General features: G+C 43.5%; 1 protein-coding gene across 3 annotated transcripts; it reads left to right on the forward strand.

The window, feature by feature from the left end:
- Window positions 1-932: 932 nt before the first annotated feature.
- C14H5orf24 (chromosome 14 C5orf24 homolog) lies at window positions 933-16,514 on the forward strand. 3 transcript variants are annotated; one of them, XM_035560793.2, is made up of 3 exons: window positions 2,965-3,103; window positions 11,731-12,160; window positions 14,132-16,514. In XM_035560793.2, exons 2-3 carry the CDS (start codon window positions 11,734-11,736, stop codon window positions 14,170-14,172), a joined length of 468 nt encoding a protein of 155 aa, XP_035416686.1. In that variant the 5' UTR covers window positions 2,965-3,103; window positions 11,731-11,733; the 3' UTR covers window positions 14,173-16,514. The 3 variants fall into 3 exon arrangements, with proteins under 3 accessions (XP_050569599.1, XP_035416686.1, XP_035416685.1); XM_050713642.1 differs by lacking the exons at window positions 2,965-3,103; window positions 14,132-16,514 and adding an exon at window positions 933-1,179 and having other exon boundaries at window positions 11,731-14,125; XM_035560792.2 differs by having other exon boundaries at window positions 11,731-16,514.
- Window positions 16,515-18,961: the final 2,447 nt, after the last annotated feature.

An 18,961-nucleotide genomic window follows, 5' to 3' on the forward strand; every position in this document is an offset into this window, starting at 1 on the left:
CAGCCTGAATGCCCTTTCGGTAGGCTAGTGATAAATGGAGGTGGTTCTCAGCATGTGAATGCTGGTGCAAAACCAGCCCTTGCCACAAGTCTTCTCGCGGTGAGTTATTTGTGAGCGTCGTGCGCGGTCCCTTCGCTGTTTCTGATCCTGCGAGCGGGATGTGTGCGCGCGTGCTGACCTCACGTGATGCCCAAGGAATGCACTTTCCTTTTGATTATTTTTCTTGACCCAGATCTCTTCCAAATATGGTCTTGGCTTAAACAAGTCCGTGTTCTTAGAGCTCAGGCGTTTGCAGAAGAAATTCTGGCTCCAGCTAACTGGTTGCAAGGGGGGAGCAGAGGCGGAGAACAACTTAGAAATGTAAAGATAAAAGGCACCCAGCTGGACTCAAATTTGTCCCAAAAATGTACATTTTGTAAAATGTTTATACAATGCTGGACAAGAAGATTTGTTTTGATATTTTTAGCTACAGTGGAAACAATTGTTTTTAAATAAATGACAATTACTCTGAGTGATTGCCACCCAAATATTGCTTTGCTGAGGCTTCTCATCTGAAACAGATTTAAATATTTTTCTTTATTCATACCGAGATACAAAATTGTCTAGCTGACCAGCATAAACAGAGGTAAATTAATTAGTAGCTCAGAAATAATTAGCTGTAGTGAGCTAAGAAATTATGCTCACTCCATAGCAGGTTATTAATATGATTCTTAAATTATTATATACTCTGACCGTTCTAAATGTGAAGTTTATCATCCCAAACATTTTTCAGAACAATAGATAGCACTGGGCAACTGCTCTGAAACTAACTGCCTACCAAGGAAACTGTTACAGAAAATCCTTAATCTTAACTAAAACATACATTTCCTCTGACTGTGTATGTTAGCAAGCAAGTAAATTTAGAGAAGTGACCAGCTCCAACAACCTATTGCTTAACAGACTGTTGGTCCTGGCAGTTAAATTTTGTCACAGCTTGCTTGGCATCCCCTGTTGCTGCTGAGGATGGCATCAAGCTGCTGTGAGCCTCTGTGCTGGCAACAGGAGGAACTTGTGCTCTCAGGCCTTTCGTCTCCTTGAAGATTTGGATCCACCAAAGGACCTGGTGCAGGAGGAGGAGAAGGGGATTTTGCGCTCTGGCTGTAGGGAGGGCAGTGTTTCATTGCATCTTCTACCTTAGAGGTAATTAATGTAATCGTCTGCTATTGCTAGCGATAACAGTCCATTAGGGAAAAAAAGGGGGAAGCAAATTCCCAGTCTGTGTAATGGCCATGCTTCAGGCCCCAGGGAGATTTCACAAAACGAGTCACAGACAAATTTATCTTCTTTTTGGTTCCTGTTTTTATTAGCGGTGTGCAGATGAGGAAACCGGACCCTGTAGCTACCAAATTAATATTTGAGCAGTGTGGGCACTGGAGTTGCCTCATCTGGAATCAGTTTGCCCAGAGCACAATGCAGGCACAGCCCGGCACAAAGGCGCTTCCAGCTCCGAGGTCAAACGTTTAGCGCTGGCTCTCCCCGCGATAGCCTCAACAACCGCCCGATTCGGGTTTCACAGCTCCTCGCGAGGGAACCTTCCCTGTTTCAAATTACAGGTTCGCTGGTGTGTAATATGTGAGCGTTTCTGCGTTCTGTTGAGATCGCAATTTCTTCTGAATAAAGCAGGAGCCTGAGCATGGCCTGACTCCCCTCACTGTCCACATTAATATATTAAAATAACAGGATACCAGAGGTTCTCGAACTCTACCACGCTTGATTTGCAGTGGTGTTTCCAACATGAGTTAAAAACAGCAGAAAGATGTTCTTCAATAAATTGAATCATCTGCTAAATTAAAGGGTGTTTTCCCTGCTGCTTTTTTTTATATATATTGAAAGTGAGAATTCCTGCATGCGTTAGGAAGCAGCGGTGAAAAAATGAGCCAGCGTCTTGGCAGGATGTTTCACAGCAATTTTTGGCCCGAAGAGCTCCAAGTATTGTAAGAATGGAATATCGCAGGGTTGGAGTACAGCATTCAGCTCCTCAAACAACAGCAGGAAAGGAAAATATTTAGAAAAACAGAATTAGGCACTTGCAAAAGCTGTAGTTTTGTTCTGTTTTTATCTGATCTTTCTTGGTCTTTCTAAGACTTCATCTGAGTAACACAGAACATCTCACAGCACTTGTTTAGGTGCCAGTTGTTTGGGGATGTACGTGGTAATTTAGAACCTGTGATTTGGAAGTGTGTATGCTGCTATCGGGGGCCCAAGGAAGCTAACAGGAGCAGGAAGGTTTGGGCTGAATAGATGTTGGCACTGTTGCTGTTACAGTCATTAACAATGGAGATTAAAGAAAAAAAAAACAAACTGTTGGTGATAATCCTCCAAAAAGTGGGCTTCAGCACTATTTCACTAAATCTGACCTTGACAGCAAAAGGTCAGGTTGTGAGAAGTGCTGGGCACTTAAAACTCTGCTTTCTGTCAGAACCCTTTGGATAGAGCTCTTCAAAGGTAGAAAGCCTCGTTTATAAAGGCACTTTTGCAACGCCTGCGCTCTTTATTAAACTCTAAAGAGTATGGGTGTATGAAATAGGGTAAAATATTCAATAATCAGCAGTATTTCTTTGCAGCTGGTGCTGAGATGTCAGTGGGTAACAGTACATGGAGCCCCTCTGAGGTACGCTGGAGAAAGGGCTGCTGCCTTTATGGCGAAGTCAGCAGCAGAAGCGACCTCACCCCACGCACTAACCCGGCCCCACAGCCCCGTCCTGCCCCACGCGCTAACGCGGCCCCACAGCCCCGTTCCCCCCCCACGCCGGGCCCAGCCCGGCCCCTCTCGGCCAGGAAATGGCGGCGGCGGCGCCGCGCCCGCCCCGCGCCCGCCTCCCGCCTCGCCCCTCCCCTCCCGGCGCAAGCTCGCGGCGCGCCCCCGCGGCGCGGCCCCGCTCGGGAGCGCGCTCCTGCCGCCCGCCCGTGCCCGCGCCCGCGCCCGCCGCCGCCGCAGCGCCGCTCCCTGCAGCCGCCCGGCGGGGAGCGTGGGGGAGGCCGGCGGCCGCCCGCTCCCACCGCTCCCGCCGCCGCCCCGAGCCCGGAGCCCCGCAGGCGCCGCAGGCCGCGCCGACCCCCGCAGGTAGGTGCGGGCCGCGCCCGCGCCCCCGGCCCCAGCGGCCCCAGCCCGTCGCGGCCGGGCGGGCAAGATGGAGACCTGGGGGAGGGGAGGGGAGGGGAGCGGTGCGGGGAGCGGTGCGGAGCGGGGCGGGGGTCGCCGCAACCCGGCCCCTCCCGGCGGGGCCGCGCTTTGCTTGGGGGGTGGTGGTGGTGGTGGTGGTGGTGGTGGTGGTGGTGGTGGGGGGGGGGGCGGAAGGACGGGCTCGGCCCCGCAGCGCCATCGCCGCCCCCGGCCGGGCGGGGCAGCGGGAGCCGTGCTGAGCCGGGCCGGGCCGTGCCGGGCCGGGGGCAGCGCCCTGCGGCAGGTGGCGGCCGGGGCCAGCCCCGCCGGGCCCCCGCACGCCCGGGGCTGCGGCGCTTTTGTCTCGCTGCAGCCCTCGCCCGGCCCCCGGCGTGCTCCGGCCCCCCCCGCCCGTCCTTCCCCCCCCCCGGGCTGCGGGGCTTTAATTCCCTGCGTGTTTTCCCGGTCCCGCACGGCTCCGCACAGCTCCCTTTTGTGCCCGCTTGTTCAAGCCTCGGAGCATAAAGCGCGTGTGCTGTGCTCTTGTGGGTAGTTGCAAGTAGTTCAGTGCATCCTCCTTGCTGCGTGGCCCTTCGAGGATAATTAATTAGCGAATAGTTGCGCCTTTAATTGGCGTGCGGTGCTTCCTGGATGGCTGTCTAAAGAAAGCAACAGTTATTTTGATCCATGTGATGTATTTTTTCAGAATAAAGGAAGATGAGGAACTCTTGGTTAATCCATTTTTTAGATTACATTTCATTCCTATTTCAATTTTTAAATACCAGGGTTTTCTCACAGAACTTTTTTTTTTGTCTATATCTTTATCCTTAATGTTTTAGGTGCAACTGTAAACAGAAAATCCTGCATCTTTGTCCAGTGTCCACTGTTGACGAGATTCAACAAGTGGACTTGGTCCTTTTGCTCGCGTGCGTTGCGGTGGCAGTGTCTGGGTGTGTTGGTGGGGGTCCGGAGCTTTTGCGCTAACCCCGTGGAGGTGCCCGTCGGGAGCTCAGCACCAGGACAAGGAGGTGTCTGATCCCTCTCTTAAGCTTTAAACCCTTCCGTGGGAGGAGGTTGGGGAGGGAGGAGAGGGTAGGTGAGAACACCCACTGAGATGAATGAGCACCTCTTGCCTCTCGGAGCTGTTGTTCTGTTCCCTGGGGAGAAGAGCGGGTGGGTGAGAACACCCAGGGAGATGAATAACCATCTCCTGCTCCTCAAAGCCCTTGTTGTAGGCGATGGTGAGGTCTGCGCCGTGTTACCTGGGAACAGCTCCTTGAGATGAATGGACAATTTTACAAACACCAATAATTCTTTCTTAAAAAAAAAGAAAGATGTACCTCTACCTGCCCTGCCATTCATATGCATATTTGACTTGCCTTGAAGTTGGGTAATTACAGAACCACAGAATAATCAGGGTGCAGTTTCACAACCTCACTCCACTAAGCCAGCCCGTCTGGCCTGATGGCTGCCTCGATTCTCTGCGGCCCCATCCCAGCTGTGGCTTTTCTTTTCCTCAGCCTCCACTCCCTGTGCTGTGTTCAGGACTTGTCCGTACCCTTCATGAACGTCTTCTGAGTTCATTATGTTGTCAAAAAGTCAAATTTTTGAGGTCTGGCTAGCTTTTTAACTTAATGGGGCTAAGGGGGTAGAGAGTGGGCTGGTGGCAGCCGGTAGGTAACGTGGTATAGGCTAACGTAGGACTTCGGTCTGTCTCTGTGCTGATGAAAATTGTGTTCCTGTTCTTCCTCTCCTGCCCCAGTGCCAGCCAACTGTTGTTTTTTCATTCTGTCGGATTGTTTTTCACCTGGGTATTGGCTCGTCCTGCTCTTGCACAATAGTTAGTGTTGGCACAAGGAATGGGAATGTGGGAGAGGAGGAAAGGGCAAGATTATCCTGTTCAGAAAAGCTGTGGATTCAGAGCGGTTTCTGTTGATTATGAAACCAAACGGGCAGTTGTGTCGATGTAATTGGAGGTGCACGGTTAACGAGATTGTTGACATGGCCCTCTTCGATTTTTGTGGACTTGTCTTAACCCTTTTAAGTGTACTGTTTCTCATCGTCTTATCAGTCTGTGGTTACCTGATCTTAATTTCTGGGTGGAAAAAAGTCAGCTGATGTTCTTGCTGATGTTGGCATCTGCTGAAACAGCCCTTAGATATGACTCGAGTGGTTTTTAAGGCCAGAGAGCCTAACAGTTACTTGTTTGCCAGGTTTTGCAATCAAATCATGGTACCTAAAAGCTCACCATTAGCCTCGCTAGTGCGTGACTATCTGATCTTTGTGGGGGCAGTGCTGACCTACGTGTGTGGCACCAAGGCGGTGTTCGGGCTCTGGGGAGCTCTGCTTCTCCAGGGGTCCCCATGTTTAATTTCCTCTTGCCACCAGGTATTGTAAGCTTTTGAGTTCGCATTGTAGCGAACAAAAGCAGCTTTCACTGGCTCCAGTCAAACATCTAGAGCATTCCACTGAAGGAAAGCACGTGTGAGAAGTGTGCCGATGCTTTCAGCTGGGTGTTTACACACCCGCCGTGCAGGCCCGGGGCAGAGCTGCTGGGCCAGAGCTGCTGCCACCAGGGCACTGCTCACACTTGGGGTTCCCCAGGTGCACGTTATTTATTCTTGGCACCAGGGAGGGCCCTCAGGGTGTCTTGGTGTCGGTGAGAGAGGCCACGGGCTCTCTGATCCCCGTGTGCGCGCAGGGGGCAGAGACTGGCTCAGGCCTGAGCAAATGGCACCGTGCGAAGTTCCCTTAGTGGCTGGTACAGGGGACTGGAAAAGAGAGGGCACCCCGTCTGCGTTGGGGTGTCTCGGGTAGTGTGGGGGGACTGGAAGAAAACAGCCTTGAACTCCCAGGGGACCCCAATGCCCATGTGTTGGGGTGCTCAGGTAGTGAGCGGGAGAGGGGCTGGCAGCCCCCGGCCCGGGCAGGCTGCTGCGCCTGGGGTCTGGAGCAGGGGCAGTGAGGGGATGGTCTGACCGCCCCCAGAGCTCTTCCTGCAGCCTCTGTCGCCCACCTTTGGCCATTCTTCACGGTTTTGTGAAAAAATGGCCTTTGGTCATCAGAGAAATACCGTGCTTGTAATTTCTCGTGTTGCTTGGGGAATCCTTTGTTCCTCCATCTTTTTGCACAAAGAATAACTGAGAAAGACATTGTTTCCAAAATTACGTTCTCTCTCCTATTTGCAGCCTCCTGTTATTGTACTAGTTCTAGTAAACCACTTGTGTAAAGAAATTGTCTTATATTTTGGCTGATTTTAATATATTTCACCTCATGTCAGATGATGAGAAAAATCCTATTACGTGATCAGCGGTGGAAAGTCCTTCATAAGCACGGTTTGGAGGAACCGCTTACCTAGTGTCAGAAGTAGATTATATTTCAAATGTAGGTTCAGACGTTATGGTATACGTTGTGCCGCTGATTGGATTTCTTATTTAGTGTTTTTAAAATATTTACCTTTATGGGGATACTCAAGGTGCAGTATTTTGAAAACAAGCAGCTGTGGGTTTTTAAAAATCAGGCGAGGCCATATTTTAATAATAGTTAACACGTAGGAAAGGAGCTGACAATAAAAGCACCACTTGAAAAATGTTTAATGTGATATAATTCATTCTTTCTACTGACTGATGAAAGTATATTTCTCCCACCCACTATCCTGAGAGGGAGGAGCGAAACCAATACTGTATCTCTGCCGCAGTCTGCAAAGGCAAAATGTCTGTGCTATTGCTTCTTCAACTTCCCCCCGCAGCAAAAAGGAGCCCTTTGGCATTCCCCAGAGCCTGCAGCCCCTGCGCTGCTGGACGTGGCATAGAGCGCTCTTTATGCAGGGAACTCGAACAGAGTTGGTCCTGTGCTTCCCTCCAACTATTTTAATTGCTAGAAGTGACGTGCAGGGTACTAGTACAGAAATAATGCTTCTGTTTCTGAATGCTATGTCATGTACTTTATATGTATTTGCTGTAAGGAGGGCTGGAGGATGATGAAAATGTGCTGATACAGTCTCCTAGAGCTCTGTCGGTGCTGTTGAAGCCATTGCAACCTCAGCTGTGGAAAATTTCAGAAATATGAGTGGGTTTTATATGCTAACTCTTACTAAAATCAAAATTGTCCCTGTTGGCAATAGGAGTTTACCTCTCCTGGTATCGTCATTTGAAAAGCTGTAGGTGTGCTTCCAGTTTTGTTCAGAGGCTCTGATTCAAAGCACGTTTCAGCAGAAGCCAGCAGCGCTTGCAGAGAGCCAGGTCTGCTCTGGTGCGAGCCAGGCTGTCGTTGCAGAAAGCAGGCGAGACTGAGACCAGAGAGGCTGCCTGCTTCTCCTGTTGGAACTGATTGTTCCGTTTAATGCAGATACCAGGTTGCAGGTCCGGGACTTTATAAAATACTTAATGTTTGAGTGCCTGTTTCCAGTCAGCTTTTGTACTTTCTCTGCTCTTGGAAGCTGCCGTCTGGCCTGCGCTGGCCACGAAGAAGGCAAAGGAAGGGGGTGATGTAAAGACAGCATCATGTCACAGCCCGAGAAGGGTGCTTTATGCATTGGGATTTGACTAGTTTTGGTCTTCAAGTCTTGTATAGCAGACAGAACATTTTTTTTTTTTTTGGCACAGTTTCAAGCTGAGAGAGGGATGGGCTGCACCAGTAAAAGAAGCCTTAGCAGTTGTAAGCTAGAAACGTGCTGTATGTTAATCTGTGCTTAGGGGTAAAAGGAAGCACTCTTCCTCTCTATCCAAGAGTCATAATATCACTGGAATTAGGTGAAATTTTTTAAGATTCTTTTTGTCTGCTTTGCCTTTAATATGGCTTCTGTTTCATCTCCCAGCAGAAGAGAGCAAGCTTGACTGTGAACTACAAAAATCTTAAGGGCGGCCTCATACATTGTGTATTGACTGATGAGCACTGTGAGCAAAACAAAACTGCAAGCTCACCTTGGGAGTGCTCAAGCAATTAACTTTGCAGGTACTCAGAATAGTGGCGATGCAGCAATACTTTAAAAATTGGGGTTATTACCATGGCCCTCTGGTCCCCAAGCAACAAAAACTTGCAGGTCCCAGATGGATGGTCCCATTTCTTTCTTCGTTCTAGCAGCCATGGAGCTTCTGTGCTTCATTGCACAGGAAGCTCTAATGCTGCCTTTCTTTCTCCAAAGCTAGTTTATCCAGTTGTCTCCTCCCTTCCTAAGCATTTCTATGAAAATACATTACCAGATAGAAAAGGATCCAAACAGAAAACCCTCTGCAGCCGCTTTCCAGTAAAAATCTTCTCGAAACGCGACTGAATTTGTTTACTACAGTGCCTCATCTTAACTATTTGTTTATGTGGAGACATTCAACCAGTTTAAAAACTGATTTAAGTAAACTGTTGCAAGTATCTTTTACATATCTATTTACAGGTTTAAAACAAGTAAGTTTTGTTTCATTGGAAACTTTTCTGGCTGTTTTTACTGAAGAATGCTTGGACACAAAGTTGTGTGTGTTTGGCTATACAATTTAGCTGGAGTGGGATTTTTAAACTGGCATAGCTTTGCATTTTATACCAATCCTTGTTTATACTGTATGTACCCCTGCCAAGAAGCCTGCTTCCACTCTACTGATAGACTCATGCAGTGTGCCTACTTTGTTCTTTCATTCCCAACTGTGATGTGAATGAAGAAGATTATGCTGGAGGTGTCCACGTTAATGTAACCAAGATAAAGATTTATTTTCTAAAACTTTTCATTAAAATGTCTTAAATCAAAAATGGAGAATATAAGCTTTAGGTACTACTTGAAATTTCCATGATTTGATGGAAAATGATGTAGAGAAAAATAAACATTTAAAAAATCTGTTGTCAGTTTTTCACAGACCGCTTTTTTTTAAGCTTCCTCCTCTTGTAAGAAATGTTAGACAGTTAGTGATTTATTCTTCTTTCCCTGTTTGTCAGTTACAGTGATGCAGACTGCCACCAGATGCAAGGTAAACCAGCGTTGGCCAAATTCTGTACAACCCGGCAGTGTTTGTCAGGAGCTGTCAGGGCTGTTGTGGCAGGCACGCACACAAACACACGTATGGTGGTGAAACCCAGGGTCTGGCAGGTACAACAGGATGCCTTCCCTGGATCTGAGGACCTGCTGTGGTTCTCCCCAGGAAAGGTGGATGATTGTCATTGATAGGAAAAGTCCCCCTGGTTGTGATGAGGAGAAAAAGCAGAGAATAAGAACACGGACATAGACAGGAGCGGATCTGGGACGTGGGCAGTCTGCTGAGAAACCTCGAGGGCCCTGCATTGTTCAGTGCCTCCTCCCTGGTCTGGTGTGTTCCCTCGGACACCGGGCAGCTGAACTGATCGGCCTTGTGGCAGTTGAGCTCGGAGTGGCTTTTTGGGGCCAAAACCAGTATTCTGGTGTTTTAAGTGAGCGCTGAGCCTAGAACTAACTGCTCCGAGCGTCCTCGAGTGTATCAGCAAACAGTTGAATAGCCTTTCAGTCGCTCTGCAAACGCTGTCCTCAGTAAAAATACATTACCACAGAACCCTTATGTTTGCAATTACGTATCGTGAAAAATCTCAGGTATTTGTCATGACTGTGGGCTGTAGCGGGGTTAAAGGAAGGTAATGTTTTCTTGACTGCTAACTGTAGAAAACATTAAGTTCCATTTTTATTGCTGCACCAAAAAGTCTGTTTGGTCTCTTGACCTGTATCTTACTTTCTTTGTTCTTTACTAAATGCAGGCTTGCAAATTATTCTTAGTTGTTTCACTTGCTAGTCAACACCTGTAATAACAGTGGTTTCGTATTTGTTCTGCCATAGCCCCACTCAACATTCAGAATTGTAGCACATGGATAATCTCTGCTAGAACCATTTATTATTTAAATTATATTATTATCACAATTTAACTATTTGGCATGAAACCGTATTCAGATATTTGCACAAGAGTAATGCATACGCTGTAATATGCATTTGTCAAGCCAAGATAAATTGGGAGTAAGAGCAGGGAATGTAACCATTATAATCAGAAGGAAAGGGCACGGGGATTTACTCCTGGGTAAACAGACCATTTCTGTTGTATTCTTTTCCTCTGGCTGGGAGTAGACCTTCACAACTGCCAAATAAATTCAGTAATCAATGGTAGAATTTAGATGTAGTTGTTCTAGGTGATATTCCATATCTACTGCAGGCAAAATACCATGAATATTCCAGACCTTATCTCCTAGAGAAATTTACTACAGCAAGAAATGTTTAGTCTCCTAAGCATGACCGGAGGGCACAGAAATTCTCTCAAGAGCCAGATATTGATTGGATTAATCTTGTCTTCAGCATGGTTAAATGCTATCTTGGACTGAGTATTTTCAGCTTATGTAAGCTGTAGAGCCAACGCAGGCGAATTGAGTGAGGAGATCCTCCTGGTGCGCCTCGCGCCTCGCTGGCTCCTTCCACCTCCACTGGTAGAGACCGTGAGGCAGTATGTGCGCAGCTGGTAGTTACAAGTTTTAATACTAAAAAAGCTGTAGACCACCAGTAATGCTGTAATATTATTTGTTGTGATTCTGCCCCAGAACGCGTGCTGAAGGGATTTCACAGGAGCGCAATCGGTTCATGTAGAAGCAGTCGCTGGTAGTTCGGGCTGAGGCCTCGCCCGGTTGCTGCCAGCAGGCCGCCAGGCCGTCCCTTGGGCCCGGGGTGATGCAGCAGCGTGCGGGCTCGTCACCCTCCCAGCCTCCTGAAGATGAGTCTTGTTTGAACAAGCAAGCCTCCGAAATGGAGCACAACTCGAGCCGTGGTAGTCTAGCAATAAAGCGTAGGCTGTGTAAAGCGGTGCTTGGTCGTGAGGGCTTGTGGTTGTTCCCCAGCATGTTGAGAGATGCGTGACAACACGGATATCGGGACTAATTGTATGGCTTTTCCCAAAGTCCTGAGCACAGTTTGTGTCACTGGCAGTTTGTACCTGCTCACCTAACTAGGACAGCAGTGGCATTTCTGTGGTCTGGCATCTTTTGCTTTGTGTGAGATTCGCTGTGTGCCTCTGCTTTCCCAACTGTGGCACTGTCGCCTTGCTGAGCATCCGACCTGTTTCTGTGTTTCTTACGTAATTGTGAGAAGAAGCAACAAAACTGATTAGTGCTGTATTAATTTGCTGCAGTTACAACAACAACAAAATCTTTAGGAGCCTAGATCTTTTAAATCAGGAGAAGATGTTTTTTTTTCCTTGGATGGTAGGCTGATCTTGGAACTGGAACAGCTAGAAGTTACATGAGATTTGGTTAGAAGGGTTTTGAAATCAGAATGGGTGGATATTAGATGTTTTGGTTGCTGAAATGCTTTTGTTCAATTCTTTAATGTACTTCTCGGCTAATTATACCCACCTGAATAATGCGTATTTTAAATAGTTGCTTTTAACTATGTGTAGAGGGTTACCATGCAAACCCTCAAATGAAAGCTTATTAAAACTTTTCATTTAAAAAAGTAATTTACTGACATCAATTCTGTATACTGAAAAGAGACAAAATGGTTTGCGCTCACTTTAGGAAACAGAGGTAACTCTTCAAAGATTCTTTCATGTGGAACGCTGCAGCATTATTATATACTGATACACATTTGTCTCTCTTGTTTTTGATAGAAAATGATGCACCCTGTTGCCAGCAGTAATGCAGCTTTCTGTGGGACCGGCAAGAGCTCTTGCCTTAACGAAGACACCGTGAGGTCTGCTGATCAGTTTGACTTGTACGCCACGCAGCAAAGCAAATACGGCCACGCAGTCAGCCACAAACCGATTGCATGCCAGAGACAAGATCCGTTGAATGAATCACACCTGCAGACCACGAGTGGCAGGAATATAGAGACAAAAGACGAACTAAAGAAAAAGAAAAACCTCAACCGATCTGGGAAACGTGGAAGGCCATCAGGGACCACAAAATCAGCAGGGTACCGAACCAGCACGGGTCGACCCCTGGGGACCACCAAAGCAGCTGGATTTAAGACAAGTCCAGGCAGACCCTTGGGTACAACTAAAGCAGCAGGATACAAAGTCAGCCCAGGCAGACCTCCAGGTAGCATTAAAGCTCTATCACGGCTTGCAAATCTAAGTTATACTTGTGGCAGTGCAGCTTTTCCCTATCCTATGGTGCATAACAGAGGCTTACATGCTGCTGGTGAAACTAGTGGCAAACTCAAACAGCCTAATGAATGAAAGGAAGGAATTAGTAACTCCTTACTAATCTGCTTTACTTTGGATTTTGGCATGTTTCTTGCATTTTATTGTAGCATTTGCATACGTTTGAGTTTCTAGATTTTATTTTTATTCAAATAATGCCGTAGTGTATGGGTGCAGTTCAGTAACTTTTAAAGCAATGTTGAGAGGGCACTGGTATAAAGGGTTTTTTGTTGTTTTTAAATCATAATTTATTAGCAAGTCTCAACTGATGCATATACCATGGTGTCTCTGAGTAATATTCGTGTTCCTAGTTTTACATTCAGTTTCTGGTAAATCTAGTTTTGTGATTATGCATTAAGTAATTGAAATAAGGAGGATAGAGTTAGCTGGCTGTTGGCTCGTGACGTGGCCTATCTCACAATAAGGAACTCATCCAGATGAGTTCTTACTTGATAAAGTAAGGGGACTTACTTTGCTTGGGACTGTTTAACTAGTAACAACTGCAAAATTCTGAGTTCCTGTGTGTTTTTTAAAAAGAGGGAATAGAAAGCAAGCTATGTTTTCCACTCCTGCAGGAGCTTCTACAGACCTCGAACAGATACTTAGAAACTTAAGAAAACAGACCAAAAAAACAACCTTTTTTTTCAGTGTTCATTTTAGGTGGCTTTTGTTTCTGGAGTTGTAGCATTAAGTTGATTTCAACTAATGTTCCAAAAATGTTTTTGAAAAGATTAAAGAAAGCTGAAAGTTTGTGCAGCGCATTACAGCTTCACAGCGCCTTATTAACACAAGCTCATTTGCCTTTAGGTCATAGCTGTTCTTTTTGTTATGCTGATACAGGATTCTGCTATGTAATTTTGAAATGCCTGATAGTACATATACCAAACCACAAATAATTCTTTAAAATTTGAAATATTTTGTAAGAAATTAAGTACTGTTCATTCTAGTTACACACTCAGTTAATATTAAACAGTACATTCTTAATCTGTAAATAGCTATTTACACTGTTTTTTGCCTTTAAAATCTCTGCTTAGGTGGCGACAGTTTAATAGCTTTTAAAGTATTAATCTATAATGTTTACAAATTAAACTTTTTAAATAGACACTGTTGCCAAGTTTTCAGACTTAGTTTTGCCAGATATTCCTGGAAATACAGATATTTCATTGTTTGACACTTATACTATATTTAAGTTATGGAAGGTTATATATCTACCAAAGGACACCATTTTCATGATTTATAAAAGCAAACTGTATAGCTGATGCAAACAGGATGCAGTTTACTGCACTGCTAGACCCCAGATATATAAAGTACTTCATAGGAATTCATCTATGCATGCAAGCTGAAAAAAAATGTTGTTGGTTGACTATAAATACCTTTCTTGACTCAGACTAAAACCTTCCCTCCTTCCAAAAGAAATGTTCCATTTTTCAACTGGGTGTGTTTAATTTTTTTTAAGTGTGAGAGCGTGTGTGTGTGTGTGTGTAACATGTGCACATACTTTAATCTAGACGCCAAAAAAAAAAAAATCAGTCCTCAATGTTGCATATTGTTTGTTCTAAATTTATTTTTACTGGAATTAATGCGTTTTTTTCACCTGGAAGAAAGTTTATATTTAAGTTGTTTGAAGTAAAATGTGACTTTATGATAAATTTGCAGCTTCAAATATCTGGGGTGGGAATATACAGCTTGGAGATCTGGGGAGCAGAAGAAAATGGGTTAATTAGAGCTTGTGCTGATTGAGTAATAGTACTGATAATTTTTGTTAATGTAAATGCTATTCTGGCCTGCTGTCATTTTGATGAGAACTCTTGATTTCAGTGATGACAACTTAAGAAACAGATGTCATGTTTCATACCTTTTTTATCAGGAAAAAAGCAGCAAGCCTTCAGGTGTTCCAGTGATGCCTAACACATAATGAGCTGGACTTTATGCTGTACTTTACAATAGGTGTGTTGAATTGTTTTTGGGGAACTGTGTATGCACTGGCAACTAAGACAATGAACCTCACCTGTACTGGATGGCTCCTTAGTCGATACACGAACTAATGGCAGCTAAACTGCTACTAAAATGGTTTCTTCATGCTGAAGCTATGAAATCCAGTTACACGTTCTGTTCCTCAACAAACTCGCAAGCCTGAAATTTAGCAATCTTTCTCAGAGCGATGTCACTTCTGACACATGCAAAATGCTAACGTGAGTTAATTCACCCTCAGGATCCGTGCTGTATTGGCTGTTTTTAATCATGATTTTTCAACAAAAGACTGCTTTAAGTTCTTTCCTGAACTCAGCTGGGAAAGCAGTCCTCTTCAGCTGAATGTAGTAACTACAGGAGTGTCACACCTCGCTGGCAAGGAACATGTTGCATGTCACCACTGTACCTTGGAGAAACTCCACTTCTTACCTCCTTCTGTTTATCCCGTTTGCTCCTGTTTCATTTCTCACTTGTGCATCTACTCAATGGTGCTGTGCTGTGTGTCAGGAGATAATGCAGATGTATTACTGTTCTAGTATAATGAATTTTGTATTCAAGTATGCTGATGAAATAATGAAATCATCTAAGCAATTTCTGTTCATTACAGTGTTTATTAATTATATCAGATGAAACATAATCCCGGTAAAAAAACAATTAACGTTGTCAATTGTGAAAAGATGAGCATAAAGTAGGAAAGTGTTGGCAGAGTCTGTAAAGGGCTGCTTGGCACCCAAGATTTAGCAAGGAGACCAGAAGCGTGCTGCTGGGCATTGCCCAGTTCTGGTTTATTTTACATCCGACTGCAGCTTACTAGTGCCATGCTGTGAGGGGATGAAAAAAGAAGTAAGAGATTCAAAGTGAAAAAGGAATGGAATTTTTCAAATACTTCTGCTTTGCCTATGTATAATCTAGAAAATACATTGTGCTTTTTTAAAAAAAACATTCTTCTTTCCACGATAAACACTGAAACAGCATGTTAATGCCTAAACTTTATTAGTACCAGTGGGAAAACTGGCCTTTTCCCCCCATAGTATGAAAAAATAACTTGTAAGGTAAATTGCTTATTTTATATGATATATCATAATTCAGCTATTCATAAGCTAGGATCACCGTTGTGTGTTAACACTGCTCAGAAGATCGACATGTCAAGTTTGTTTTTTAATAATTTCTTTTAATTATCAAGTTCCTAACGTCTTATTTATACATAAAGGAAATGTATTCGCTTGCTATTACTCCTTAATGATGCTATACAAGTTCATTGTTTAATATACATATAGTAACTACTATTCAGTTTCTGATTAAATTTACTTAAACCAAATAATTTTGCTACTATAAAGTCTTGCACTGGACATATTCAAGATGCTAGCACCATATTTTGGCAGAAAAAAACAACAGATACCATCAGAAGTGGCTAACTTTGATATTAAATATAGTATTTTTAAAATCAGCTGTTAGCCTTGTCATTAAGGCAATGTTCTTTATATCTTGGATTTAGTTTAGACTATTCAGAATAACTATGTATCAAGAGCCATTAAAGATCTCTGTTCTGAATGAATATATTTTCATTTCGTCTGAAAGAACTTAGAGTTTGGTCAGGACAAAACCAAGCCTTGTCAGTGAAAAGTGATGTGAAAAGAATTACTTGGAACTACAATACACAGAGTAATTCAGATGTGAATTGAACTCCCTCCCCCATTTTCGAAGAGCTTTAAAAGGCAGAGAGCAATGTGAAGTCATTTGTCTGATGGCTTCATTAGCTGTGACTCTGCTGTTCTTTGTTGTATGTATAATAACGTTTCATGCTATCCCTAGAGTTGACAGTTAAAACAATTGATAATAATCGTAAATACTTTGAACTGCAAACTTAATTTCTGACCACAAAAGAAGTTTATTCTTCTCTATTTTAATGCATATATTTTAACACTGCTTAAATATATTTATGACTTTAGTAGAGACTAGACCTTTCTCCTTGTGATTTTTTTTTTCCAAATAGATAAATCTGTATTCTGAAGTTTGAACCACTTTATGATATTTTAATCTTTCATCATTTGCTTTTCCACAGGTTTACTTTGGGGGAAACAGTAATCTGTTAAATAACTAGTATCAGCACCCTGTCCTCTGCTGTAAAAAGCCTGATTAGATACTGTGTATGTTTTTATGTCCATGAACTTGAGCTACTCGTGTGCAATTATGTGTATGGGAATGGAGTAGTGTTCATGATCTGTATTTACATCATCATATGGATGTATATTTATTAATAAAGTTAATACTTTAAAACCTAATAATTTTTCTCTCTTTTTTTTTAATATTTTTTAAATTCTGGCTTAAGTTTCCTATTGGCAGCATATCAGACCAATGATTTTAACTTTGTAAATGGAAATGCAGTGATTTTACCGTTTGTTCTCCCGACATCTCAGTCGTAGGTAAGTGTAAAATGTTAAGGTACAACTTGCACAGATTTTGCTTAAAATCCAACGATGTGTTCTGCTTTGTCCCTTGCCTTCCTGAAGTGTAACTAAATCTAGCTACGACAGACTGTGTTGGTGCTTGTGTGGACTTAAAAATGCGCAAAGGATCTGTGAGAGTTGGAGGACCACTGTACTGTGCAATATTTACATTAAATAAGTAAGCCCACCCTTTCAGCATGCTTTGCTTTCTGAATTTCACATGAGGTGTGTATTGCTTATTATAGGCAAGTCCCATCATTTGCATTAAGGCAAAAAGCCTGAATGAGTTGCCAGGTACCAAAAAAATAGAGGAATGTTCCTTGTTTTTTACTTAATTGAAAGTGCTGCAACAGTAACTTAATAGTTCTTATCCCTTCACTCAAATATGAGAAGAAAGGAGGAGGTGAGTGATTGCTGTGTACATATATGTAGTAAGTTGTTAACTTTCTTCCTCTGTTGCACGTGGGAATCAGTTTGAGAGTACTTGCACACTAAGCTTTTATTGGAATGGTCATTATTCATTATTGAATATCATATTTATCCCTCCATCCTAGCAATATTCTAGTTTATTTTTATTGCCGATGTGCTCTGCATACAACTGAACCCCTCTGTTTTTACCCCTCTACTGAAGGTTTCCAATAACTGTGTGGCAAGATGGGCAGTCCGATGTATGCAAAGCTACAATCCAGTCTGCGAGGACTGCTTCCTTTCCTTGCTCCCCAGCACCATCCGTTTTCTCTTCCACATACTTTCAGAGACCCTGAATATGTCTAGTATTGAAACATTTTAGAAGCCATAGTTGAAGCTACTTTACAGACTTCAAGTTGCTTTTAATCAGAAAAGACATGCTTTTTGGTTTTGTATTGTAAATATGTTTTAATTTATTTTTTGATTGTAAGTGGCTTTCAACAGATTCATTTTACTGGATACGTTCACAACAGAGTTAGACTACAGTCTGTTATGTTTTGGTCTAAAGATCAGTTCCTGGATGTGATTTCTTGAATGAAGCGAACTATTTTTTTTAATGAAACCTTGAGTATAGGATATTGTCATTGATAAATTACATCATGCAACAATTCAGGCTTTTTAACTGTGTTGGAAGTTGCTTTTCTGCTTGCATGATTGTTGTGTTCTCTGCTGTGTAATAAACTGAAAGATAAAAATTGCAATGCAATCTGCTCCCTCGGTATACAGTTGGTGTGCGATGCCAGGTGCAGCGTTTCTGATGACAGAACCAGTTTATGATTATTCATGCAGACAGACCAGCAATGTTGGCTTGTCAGCTACGCAAGTTGGACGTGTCTTAAAGGAAGCTTTAAGGTGGTTATATCTTCTTGATAATTCCATTTATGGGTATGATTAGACACCAAAGCTTGCTTTGGTGCTGGACTGGCATCTTTATGCTTTTGGGAAATACCTGTCTTGATGGTATCTCTTCAAGTAGCTCAAATAGTACAGTGTGAGTTAGCAGTATTGTACCTATGCAATATGTTAGCTCAGTGGTGTGTCTTTTTGGACCAAGACGAATGAAAATTGTTTTAACTGTTAATCATGTAAAGCTGTAATAACTAAAAGTAAAGGACTGACTTGCTGACTTGCATTGTGTGCTATTTTTATCAGAGTTCTGCCTGTGGCTCTGTGTTTATTGTTTAACATTTAAGAGAGGTGGGGCCTGACCATACCGGATTGGCAGCCCGAAAGCTACTGCCTTCTGCAGCTGGCTGTCACCCAGGTTCCCTGCATGGCCTAGGGATGGCAATGGCTCATTTTTTCCCATCAGTGGATACGTGGCTTATCTTGCAAGGTTGCTGGAAGGAATCATTAGATAACAACTTTTAACTACTTTGAAGCTGAAAAATGCTGTGGCATTGTTAGGCGTTATTTAAATGATCTGAGGCAGATAAATCTTCTTGCCTTTCATGTTGCTTTTTTTTTTTTCATACCACAAAAGGTTGTTCTAATTAGTGAAAAAATATCACAGTAACAATTAGCGTGAGTTTGATTATTTAGAGTAGGCCTTTGAGATGTGCATAAAACTAGAAAGTGTATTTGGTGTTTCAAGTGGTCATGTTTTTAAATATTCAACTGCGGCCATGTTGAGAAAACAAAGATTACAAAGGCACACATCCCAAATTCAGGTGTAAGTTGAAGTTGTCCATGCAACCTCAGCCTGTGTTCCAACTCAAATGCTTGTCTTGTTTTCTCCTACCTAATCTTTGTGCTGTTGAATACACAGAAAATCATAGCTGTGAGGACGTGTCAGGATTACATGAGTGGAA

This window comes from Cygnus atratus, chromosome 14 (genome assembly GCF_013377495.2).
Source record: "Cygnus atratus isolate AKBS03 ecotype Queensland, Australia chromosome 14, CAtr_DNAZoo_HiC_assembly, whole genome shotgun sequence".
Lineage (NCBI taxonomy): Eukaryota > Metazoa > Chordata > Aves > Anseriformes > Anatidae > Cygnus > Cygnus atratus.